Source organism: Cygnus atratus, chromosome 9 (genome assembly GCF_013377495.2).
Source record: "Cygnus atratus isolate AKBS03 ecotype Queensland, Australia chromosome 9, CAtr_DNAZoo_HiC_assembly, whole genome shotgun sequence".
NCBI lineage: Eukaryota > Metazoa > Chordata > Aves > Anseriformes > Anatidae > Cygnus > Cygnus atratus.
In genome coordinates, this window is record NC_066370.1 from 26,007,912 (window position 1) to 26,019,553 (window position 11,642).

At 47.8% G+C, this 11,642-nt stretch overlaps 1 protein-coding gene across 1 annotated transcript; it reads right to left on the bottom strand.

The window, feature by feature from the left end:
* Positions 1-6,923: 6,923 nt before the first annotated feature.
* SUCNR1 (succinate receptor 1) lies at positions 6,924-11,642 on the bottom strand. The gene is made up of 2 exons (XM_050712556.1): positions 11,552-11,642; positions 6,924-9,616 (listed from the first exon to the last, which is right to left on the bottom strand). The coding sequence occupies exons 1-2, from the start codon at positions 11,552-11,554 to the stop codon at positions 8,669-8,671; spliced, it is 951 nt and encodes a 316-aa protein (XP_050568513.1). The 5' UTR covers positions 11,555-11,642; the 3' UTR covers positions 6,924-8,668.

The window sequence follows — 11,642 nt, forward strand, 5'->3', positions numbered from 1 at the left end:
AGCAGCCAATGTACCGAGAAGTGTTTGTATCGCGTATTTCTCCATCAACAGAGAAGTTAAGGGTGACCAGCGGCTTTGAGAGCTGGCAGAGCTGCATCTAAGCACGCCACCTGACTACTTGGGTGCCTTGTGGAAATCGAGCCCATTCACAGCTTTCTGAGACTCCATATAGTGACAGAAAAGGCGGTGTCCAAGGTGCTTCCGTGGCTCGGACCAGCAGAATTCCTTCCTGGCCACCCGGGTGCCCGCGCCGCCAGCCTCGCACCCAGTGCTGCCCCCGCCCCGCTCGCCCCACGCCACAGCATGGGGAGGTGGCACCGGGCGGCGAGGACAGGCCGCGCTGGGACATGGTGAGCCCTGGGGCCTTGCTGTGGGGCTCGGCCTGCAGCCTCTGCCGTGGTGCCGCTTCTGGTGTTCCTCGATGGATTTTGGCTTCAGCCACTTAGCAGTGAGCATTAATCTCCAGTCCTTTTGATTCACTACAAGCCTGTTTTATTTAAAGTTGCTTAATGTTGTGATGTAGCGTTGGAAGACTAATGGCTTTACAGTTTCCACCACATTTGCCTCAGGAAGGCGTTAAGGAGAGGATGCTGTGAAAGGAGCCATCTGAGCTTTCATGCATCAAAATCTTGATTCAGCCAGCACCAAGCATTTGCGGGAAGCCATGGATTGCCTGTACTCCCATCCTTCTTCTGCTTCCACAGCGCCACGCCTCAGAATCCACCCGCTTGTGGTACAAGCAGCATCCTGCTGAAGGCCGTTTCTTTTACACTGCTGCATGAGCACTGAGTATGTTTGCCCGTAGCTAGACACACCCAACCGAGTCACACCGTTTCTCTATAGTAACTCCTATTTTAATGTGGTGCTTCACACTGCTGCTAAACAACACACTGAAATGCTCATCTATGGGCTTTGTCTCTCCAGAAGACCACCTGAGAAGACTTTCCCAAGAAATCCCGCAGCAAAAATTCCTGCTGCAGTTTGTTACTTTCTTAGAAAAAGACGTTTCAGAAATGTTACTACACTCTTCCTTTTTCATTGCATTGCACTTTTTAATATCCCCTCTGAGTGAGGGCAGCAGGGCCACCCCTGCGCATCCTCGAGCCGAGGGGCTGCAGTGGGGCCCCCACTCCTGCTGCTGCAGTGCAGCCACCCCACAGCTGGCCCCACAGCAGCGGGCTCCCCATGGCACAGCCTGGGGTGGAAAAGCTGGGTTTGGTTTTTGTAGTTTCAGGTTCTAAGCTTTTTGAAAAGCAGAGCTACATGTGGCACAGCCTTTTCCCTTCCTTGCTAGGTTAACGGTTGAACTTTATGATCTTAGAGGTCTTTCCCAACCTAAATGGTTCTGTAATTCTTCCCACCAGCAAGAATAAATCCAGCTGGCAGCAGGTGGGACACTTCCTTTGCTTCTCAACAACACTCGCCAAAACAAAGCAAGTGCCAAGGAAGGACAAAGATATAATAAAATCACATCTTACGGTAGCTGAGAGGGCACAATTTATTTAAAAAGTCAGCCTGCAAGTTGCTGAACTGCTTTTCTTTATCAAAAGACTTAATTATTTCAACTGGAAGCATATTTGTGAGACTTTCTATCCTGCAATTCTTGCATGAACACATCAGGAAGTGAAGTAACAGTGCAGAAATGTATAATCTGAGGACAATTTGAAACAAAAACAGCAGTTAAAAGTTCAGCTTTACTTATATGGACTAGAATCAAGAGAAGACATGGAAAAGTAAAAAAATTAAGCCTAGCCTCACAGCTACCTTGCCTGTGACGTCCCCCATGTGCAACATCTTATCCTCAGGGTGAAAGTGTGTAAGTAGTTAGGTCAGACCCTGGTGTTGCTGATTACTTGCCGTAAAGCTGTTTTGAACAAATAAATAAAAATGTAAGTATTTAAGTGTGTGATTTACTGCACACTTCATATGCCGTTCATGGACCTTGGGGTATTGTTGAGGTGATAAACAAATAAAAGAGTGCATTTGGCTGGCTTACAGGCTCTTAAAGAATCAAGTTCCTCATGGGCTTCACAAGGAGTATTTAGCTTAAATACTTTTAGAAAGCGTGAATCAAACTGAAAGTAATCAAAAGTCAAGTGAATGAATATCTCTGTCAACGTCAGCAGTTAAAAAATGGGCTGGCTGCACCAGCTGTGCCATGAGGGGCGCGGTGCTGACCCTCGCCAGCAGCGCCAGCGTGCAGGAACAGCCTCGCAGCACAGGTGGGAGCACAAGATGCGCGGCTCAGCTGCAGTGGGGGGAGCTTGTTTGGAGGTCGGCTTCCAGGCCTGTCTCCAGCTCCACAGGCAGCCAGCCTTCACGTGGCCCTGCACTAAATCCACAACCACTTCAGGCATCCCATCCTTCTGCAAAGCCAGCCTCATGAGGGACCGCTGGAACTGCGCAGCGGTGCTCTGCTCTTTTTGTCCCACCACAGGTGCCAGTGGCAATGGGCACAGCTCGACCTCCAGCTGAATGGGGGCACGGCCCTGCTGGTGCTGGCCCCTGGGGACGGGCAGCGCCCTAGCACCTCCACTGCGCACCATCTGAAAGTGGGGCACAAGCCCACTGAAATTCCCCTTCCAAAGTGCCTGCCCCAGTCTGCACAAGAAGCACATTTGGCTGTTACAACAAAACTGGTTTCATTCACTTCTGCTACTCAGAACAAGTTGGACGTCCTGGTCTTCTCGGAGTCCGTTCCTCTGTGCAGCCACGACTCCACTTGTCACTTCTCAGCCCTGGTGGCCGCCTTGCCAGTGCTGTCCCTCCACTGCTGTGCTTTTACTTTTAGCACTATGAGCTGCACGGGGGCTGAGGTTTGCTAGGTTTTTCAATGAAAAAAAAAAAAAAAGTACACTTGTACATTTTTCAGGCAGCTGCTCTGGTGGCAGCTTTGGAGTCGTGCTACCATTTCCCCCAAAGGATGTTTCCCTTGCCCTGCAGCCCCCGTGGCTGGGACCAGACATCTCCCACAAAGCAGACCCCGCTCGTTCCCTCCACACTGCCACAGAGCCAGCGCGGTGCAGCGAGCCGGGCTGCGACTCCCAAGGCAGGGCCCAGCCCAGGCCGCTCCCTTCCCGTTTTGGAGAGCCGAGTGTCCCCGGCTCGCGGAGCCGACTCCTTGCTGGCACTGGCCTCGCTCACTGCACGGAACATTTATTTTTAGGTCGCTGACCACCATTAAAACATACTTGGACTATTTTCAGTCTGACTCACCACTGAATCGCTGTTCTTCTGGAGGCCAAGTTCTCTGTCCCCACCCAAAGCGAAGGAAGGCAAAACAAAACGAAACGAAAAGAACTGGACCAGGACCAAGGCCCTGCAAGCGAGCCTCCAGCCGCCCCAGCGCTGTGCCCAGAGCGGGGTCAGGGGCACCCAAGGAGGGCCCCCAGCCCCCAGCACGGCCACCGTGGCAGCAGGGGCAATTTGCACTGCTCGGCCCCATGTTCACAGCACCCTCATCACTGTCCCCGCCTGAGCTGCCACAGGCTGCCCACGGCCCCTTCACCACGTACCCACAGCAGAAGGCATGGCAGCTGTCCCACCTGGTGGCCAGGTCACTGGATGGCTGGAGGCCGGTGTCACCGTTTGTCCCCGCACGCAGCCACAGCAGCGGTGGGTGCTGCCGCCCGCGGCTCCCTCCCGCACATCGCTCCTCCAGCGATGGTTCGGTTTTTAACTCAAATGGGTTCATTTTTTAATTCAAATTTGTCTGTTAACTGCTCAGGAGAATTAAACGGAGACCAAGCACGCGCACACTGCTTTAGGATGGAGACGTTAGTCTTAGCACCATGCGGAGCAGGGGGGACGAAGCCCTTAGCACCAGGGGACAGCTGACGCGTGGCCCCGAGGCAGGGCAGCACATGCAGAGCTCTGCATCTGGCCTGTACGGTGAGACATGGTCATTCACGTAAGGGCATTGAGCTCTGCCCTTCGAAAAACAGAAATGTGCATCTGCAGAGAACAACTGTATAGGGAGGGAAAAATTCTCCTTGAATATTAGCCTTTTTGGAAAGACACTTCCACGTTTTCTAGTCAAATGCTATGGATCATTTATTCCTTTTCAAGAGAATTTCTGTAAGGAGTCCTTTATTGTTTCATTTGTGCTATTTTTAATTGAAAGACCAGAAGCACCATAGTAAGACATCCAATGATCAGAATTTTCACTAATCGGCTGGGGGAGATGGAAGTAGATGGGGATTTTTGACGTGCTGCTTAACCCGCAGTAGGAAGCGGGATTATCTCAGCAAGTGAAAGGGACTTGAGCCCAACAGGTCAAAAAATTACCTGAGGTGCCTGGGCTTTGTCTAGGAGCACCTAAGCAAAAAAGAAAATACTTTTGCCAGGTCTGAGAAAATGGTCAGTGTCTGCAGCAGCGTTAGAAATCAAAACAGGCTAAGCGGAGCTGGCTGCGGCCACTGGTGCAATGTTCAGCTTAGGCTAGGCAGGACAAAAGCTGCAAATGGGCACAACCTCGAAATATCAGGGTTAGAATTCATATGCTTTGTTAATCAGTATCATCTAATCTGGTAATCATCTAATCTGGTCTGGTAAGAACAGACTCAGAAATAGATCTCCACTGGAATAGTATTTAAATATTCACTTGAAATACCTAAAAGCTAAAGCAACTCACCCGTCCCAGTCTCAGTCCCAGTCCCAGGGGAGCAGTACCCCACTGCTGCCAAAGAGGTTGTTTGGCTCTTGGTTGGCTCCAAGAAAGCTCGGGACCTGTTTGGTTTTGCTTACCTGAACTGCTTCCACCCCGATGGGAAGCGCAGAGCCACCTGTCCTGAAGCACGGCTGGCTAACAAATGTCATCCAAATTCCTCTCCAGGTTTCTTCAGCCCTGTCACTCACAGAGGCCCCTTGTCCCACGTTGTCCCAAAGCCAGCTCTTACTGACCTCCACAGCCCGCGGGGGCCACAAGCCCCGCTCTCGTGCAGGGGGCAGCGGCGCTCTCCTGGGGAGACCTGTGGGACCTGCTCCCGGAGCTGCAGGCAGAAAAGATCCACAGGTAAGGTGCATCCTTAAAACGTTATTGGTGTCTTAATGGAGAAATACAATTTTCCTAATTTAACAAATGTTTATAATTGGAAGAGCAAATCTGGAAGTGGGGAACTACAGCAGTATCAAATAAGTGCATTAACCATATAAGTGGCTGCATTCAATCATAAAAATTATTTTTCTTCATTTGTGTTCAGTCGCACAGACTTTAGCAACATATTTGTGAGAATATTGAACTTTTTTCCCTCTTTGCTTTTGCTCTAAGTCCTGTCAAGCCTGCTGCAATGCTGTTTCCAGCCACAGGAGAGCACAAAGATCTCGCTCGCTGGGAAGGAGCTGTGCGGACCAGGCAGTGGGTGCTGGAGCCCAGCCTGCGTCCCGCAGCCTGCTCTGGTCCCAGCCAGCACGGTGCTCTGAGCCGGGGCGAGCCTGCAAGAGGTTCGTTAGCTCACTGCGCTACGTGAGCTCTCCTTTAGTTCCGCAGTTTAACACAGTTATTGCCATCTCTTCTCACCCCTGTGTTGTCTAACATTAGCGATGTGCATAGCACAGATGTTCTCTGCTAAATTTTCCTTCTAGAAAGAACAGTCCGTTCTGCTCAAGATTTATAATTCATTGTTCACTTTCACTCTAAAAAAAAAAAAAAAAACATTTCTAAAACTTAGTTATATAAATAACATTTTGTTTGTTTGGCTATATGTTTTTATGCCTAATTCTTCACATGCAGTGAAGTGAGACTTGCCATTCATCGTTACTGTCGATATGCTAGTCTGACCTCACCAGTCTGCCTTGAGCAGGAGGCTGGTTTAGGCTATCTCCTGATGTCCTATTATAGCATACTTTCACATTATTAGGTGGAAAATATTTCCTGGGATTAAACAAAAGCTAGTTGTTTTTGTCAAAAAAAAAAAAGCGCAATAGCAAATACCTGTCCTGAGAAATCTCAGAAGATGCCAGTTTTACGTACGGCCTGGATCTGTGAACGCTACAAACCTGTATCATAAGTAGTGCTGGGAAAGGCAGTTTTCAAAAGCATTGAAATTTATAACCCTGATTTTCAGAAGTTTTGGGGTGCCCGTCACAACACACAGGCCGCCTGGGGAGCTGCATCGCCGCCAGCTGGGCTGCTCGGAGCCAGCACCCAGCCCTCAAGTCACCCGCCTCCCACAGCTACACAAGTCAAAGGTGATTCTCCGAGAGGTGTTCCAGCCTAACAGGCACTGTTGTGAGTTCTCTTCCCCAGAAGAAAATTCTTCATCAATCCATTTGACCCTAAAAATGGAATACTTAACCCAATCGTGGATGTTCTGGTCATAGCTTCCTTGGTTCCGAGCTGGAGCTTTATAACGGCACCCTCAGCTGAATAATTACTACTTAGTGGTATGTACAATGGTCCTTAAAAAAAAATAAACAGGAAATACTTATAATGGAAATTCAAGTGCAGTCTTATCTATCCCGGGCCATGCTGTCATAACACACGATGAATCTTTTTTCCATCGCTGACAGTGCAATTTAGAGATTTGTGTGTGCAGATTTGTTGCATGGCAAACAAACAAAGAAAAGAACAATTTATGCTCATTTCCTCCTAGTCAAAACCCAGGTTAACAACTTGCCGCACACCTGGGTTCCAGGGCAAACGGTAGGAACAAGGTGGGAGCTGACAGCTAGGCACCCCTTCCCGGGGCAGGCCGTCTCCTGGGCAGGGATGGGGACGCTGCAGGGAACGGGCGCAGGGTGAGGCCAGACCCAGCGCTGCACCCGACGGGGCCTGCAGCACCCCTGGGCTCCTGCAGGCAGCTGGGTGCCCGGCCCCAGATCTACCCCCCCCCCCCCCCCCCATTTAGCTGAACAGGGAAATTGTAGATGTAATAGGCTAATGGACATCAACGGCAATAGCACAATGGAGGCTTATGTTTTTTAACAGGGTGCAGAGTTTATTATCAGGCAGTTATCAATGAAACATTTGCACACAACCGACACACTGGAAGCCAGAAATGAAGTTGTCTCTGATACAAGGATGGCTGGAGGTCCTCCCTTTGCACTCACAGGGGTGGCAGCACCACCAGCACCCCAGGCTGTGCTGGGAGCAGGGGGCTGCCCACGCTCCGTGCCAGGGCCTTCTCACGCCGCCGGTACTGCTGTGATGGGCCCACGCCGTGCCCCTCTTGTGATGGAAGAGTGGAAGTTACCAAAATGGCAAATCCGCGATGCCACCAGCACAGATCCAGCAAAGCAACAGGGTCCACAAGTGCATTTTCACTTCATGTGCAAACACTGCATAAAACACATTCTTCACTTCTCCCTTTTTTTTTTCCAGTTGTCATTCATTTCACATGTTGTTGGTGTTTTTTTTTTTTTTTTTTTATTAACACTTTGATTGCATCAGTCTTTTCAGTATCTGTTTTCTCTCTGGTAGATTTCCTGCAATACTTTTAGCATTTGCTCTGCCTCCCCCCCAGCCCTGCCCAGACAAGAGCAGCTGTATTCACAAAAGCAAATATCCCGTACTCTAACCATTTCATAGGTCTTTTCACCCCTTATATTTGAAATCAGGTCAGTCACTGGAGAGCAAGTTTCTACTGCTTTTATTCTTCCCCGCTGCAATGATTTTGCAGGGATACCAGGCAGAGAACTGGCTCCTCATCAGCTCCAACTTCATTACTGAACAGTTAACGGAGTCCTAAGCGTGAGGTCGAAGCGCTGCCCCGAGCTGTACATTCTGCTCTCACTTAGAGATAATTACATTGAGGTTAAGCAAATTCATACTTTGATTTTAAAGCTAGATTCAACTTGAAGAAGTAAAAATAAGAAAATGTATTGTTTTACATCTTAACTAAGAATCGCCTTTGTGCATCGCTGGGACCTCAACACCAGCCAGCGTTGGCATTTTGGCAGTCACTGCTGGCAGTGCGAAGGAACCTGCCTGCGTGCACACACATCATCACAGCCTCAGTACTTCCGTGAAATGCCTCTAAGTCCAGCAGCCAAATCTTATGGCTCTGCACTCCTTGCCATCATCACAAATGGAAATAGCAACCTGGTCACCACCTCCCTGCTGGCAACACCAACAAAAACTCCACCTAGCTGTTTGCATATCCTCCTTTCTTGCCACATCCTAGATATCAGCCCAAACCAACCAGAAATGTAAAGTGGCTCAGCTTTTTATTCAGAAAAGTAAACCTCCCAGGAGCTGCAGAGTTTGCAGAGGGGGCAAGGAAATCACTTATGCAAAGAAAACTCAACACTGAGCCCCAGACAGCGCTGAGCCAAAATCAATGCTCCCAGGACATTTTATCCAAGTCTAGGTCCAGTTCAGCATCAACTTATGGGTCACAAAGAAGCTGTAATAGAACAATTTTTTACTCTAAGAAATGCCACAATGATATTTTATTTGGAATATTAATAGACCACAGCATACCCTGTCATGAGAGTACGGTGTCCTGCTGTCTGTTGTCATTGACATTACTTTTGTCCTGCTGAAATTAGATTAGTAGCAGGAGGTTTCCTGTACACTAAGGTAACAAGTGCATTTAGAGAAACACAATCAGCTTGTGCATATTCTATAGTCTAAATAAAGCTATCTACAAAAATTGCACTCTACATTGGTGAAAATTCTGCCAGTTTTCCTCCCGTGTCTCCTAGCGTGAGAGTTCTCCTTAGTAGTTCATTTGCTGGGGGTTGTGAACCTGGTCAAGAGTTGCATTATTTTTGCCATCAGCATCTCTCTGAAGTGGTCACCCATTAAGAAATAAAAAACAGGATTAATGGCACTATTTAAAAATGCAATGGGTCTTGTGATGATGTAAATGTCATTGATGATGTCCTGTGTGCACGCAGACATATTCAAGGCTGGTATTCGGGAAGCAAGTCGGACATTGCGCATTATGTGATAGGGAGTGAAAAGCAATGAAAAGGTGGCCAGTGCAAGAATGACTAAAGTAAGGGGTTTTTCAAGTGTCAAGAAAGAACTGATTTGCTCCCTCCAGTTTTTAAGAAAAAGAAACATCTTCACATAGAAAAAGCACATAATAGACAGAGGGATAAGGAACCCAAAGATAGTCAGAAACATACTATAGATAAGGCTTTTTCCAGGGTCTCCAGAACTTGCATAATCTAGACATTTGTAATTATTGGTAGACTTCTCAGTCTCCAGGAAAACCATCAATGGCAACAGTTCCAATATCACCAAGATCCATACGGCGATACACACGATAAAGGCTGTTTTCTTCTTCTGTAGAATATGTTCTCTGAAAGGATATTTTATGAGCAGGTACCTGTCAATACTGACAACAGTAAGGAAAAGGATGCTGGTGTACAGGTTTGCATGCAACAGGAACCTGTTGCTATAGCACAACGTGTTCGACTCTACCCAGTAGCCTCTGGAGTAGCCGTTCACAAGTATTGGTAAAGTACACAGAAACAATAAATCTGATAATGATAAATTAAACAGATAGATGTTGCCACTTTTCCAGTCTTTCAGGCAGAAAATATAGCCAAGCACCACAATACTGTTTCCAGTGAAGCCTAAAATGAACTCAAGGCTATACATGGTGGAAAGATAATACTTTTCTAGGGTTTCACTGATCTCACAGCCATCTGTCTCATTCACAGCCTGGAAATAAAAAAAAAAAAAACACAAACCACCAAAAATCAGTAAAAAATCATTGCATTGCCATTTTTATGTTGCTGCTGCAATAGGTGAATATAGTGCACTGCTTCCTTACAGCTTGGATGGTAACTAGATGTTTGAACTTGAACACGTCTTATGCACACAAGATTTGTACTTTCAGCTACTGACCAGGGCTACCAAACAGTTTGTGTGAGCAAAAAAACTGTGCAAGGATACTGAGGTAAGAACATAACCTGGAGGCATCTGCTGCAGCACAACAGCTCAGCCGGGCTCAAGCAGGAGCAGAGGCTGGTGAGGCTTACCAGCCAGCAGCTCATCACAGCCCTTGCTGGAAGTCATCTGCCTCCCTCTTACTCAACTTCCGACCCGTGGTCTCCTCTCTCATCACTAAGCAGAAGTCCACTTTCCAGAAGAATAAAGAATGCGCTCATTGGCAGCAGCATGGCTAAGCTCTGACAACGTTTCTCAGAATTTCTAAGAATTTAGAAGACTGTTTATTAGCTCGATTGAGCCATCTGTTGCGTACTTTATATGTTTTTGTTGGTAACTCAGCACCAGAATGGCACGGAAGACGTGCAGGTGAAGCACGTGTCTCCTGCATTGCGACAGGCATTGCGGGAGGAGATCTGAGCCACCCCTGTGGAAACAGGGTGTTTCTGCTCCTGGGGCTTTGCAACTCTTTTCTCATATCTTTCTACAAAAAGCTCTTTCAAGAATGGATGGTTAAACTACAACTGGTGAGTAACAGTTGATGTGAAAGCTACTGTGGTTAACAGGACAATACAGTGAAGTCCAGGATAAAACTCTTTCAAAGCAAAATTTTTAAGTTATTTTTGATGGGAAAACTCCATGTATGATTTATTCAATCACAGTCAATAACTTCTGCTAAAACCCTCCGCAAAGAAAACGAAATCCCGGGTAACTCAAGTGCTGCACCCAGCGCGTGGCGAAGCACCCCGCGTCCCTCCCTGCAGCACGCAACGGGGCACAGCTGAGCCCCGAGCCCCCGCTCTGCTGCCACACCCCCAACAAAAAGCTTTGCCTTTTTGCTTGGAAGTAACACAGTCAGTGAGTAAAAAGGAGCATAGATTCCTATGAAGCTGCACCACATGTCAGTTTGCTTGAGGAAAAAAATTTGCTTCTTTTCTAAGGTTGGCTAAATGAATGCTTTCATTTCAAAGAAGCAGAGCAGAATCGCAGGTGCTCACTACCCTTCCTCCTCAAGTCTATGCGCACATACTCACCTGCAGCGGTCTTACAAGAGGATGATAAGCTTTAGCAAGAGCCTTCTGTTAAAACATTAGCAAAACAATTAGAAAGCAGGGGAAAACAAAATGTTAGAAAAAATATAGATTAGAGCTGAAATCAAGCTAAGTTTCAGCTCTGAATGAGCATCAGTGTGATCGCTGCAAAATCTGCTTAAGATAGGATAATGACATAATCTGCATAGAATAAGACTTTTCAAAGTTGTTCTGGTGCCTAACGTCTAACTCTGAAACCACAGGTCTTGTGATCTGCCTTTAGAATAAGTACAGCACACAGAAAACTTCATAAAGCTACAAACAGCAAAAGCCTGCACTCGCACCGTGTCCCTCCAGAAGCAGAAGCCCTACAGCCACGAATGCTCCCTGGGGTCCCACAAGCTCACCAGCAGCCTCACACCCAGCCCTGGCTCATCAGAGCCCTGCAAAGGAGCTCCAGACTTCAGCACCAGCTTATTTACAGAAATGACTGCACAGTCATCAGCATTTTAAATGCAAGCAATTAGAAAGTCAGTGTATTGACTGACACATTGATGTAGGTGGCTGTTAAAGATGGGCCAGCCGACCTCCAAGCAGGGTGAGGCAGCACAAGAACTCCCTTAGAAGCAGTCTGGCCACTGGAGCGCAGCAGCTGAGGGCACAGCGCGCAGCTTACCATCCCAAGGACTGATCCCTGCGTCCTGACAAGCACGCGCTGACCATGCCTTGGATCTTTTGGATCACCGGAGCGCAGCACAGCATAGCTG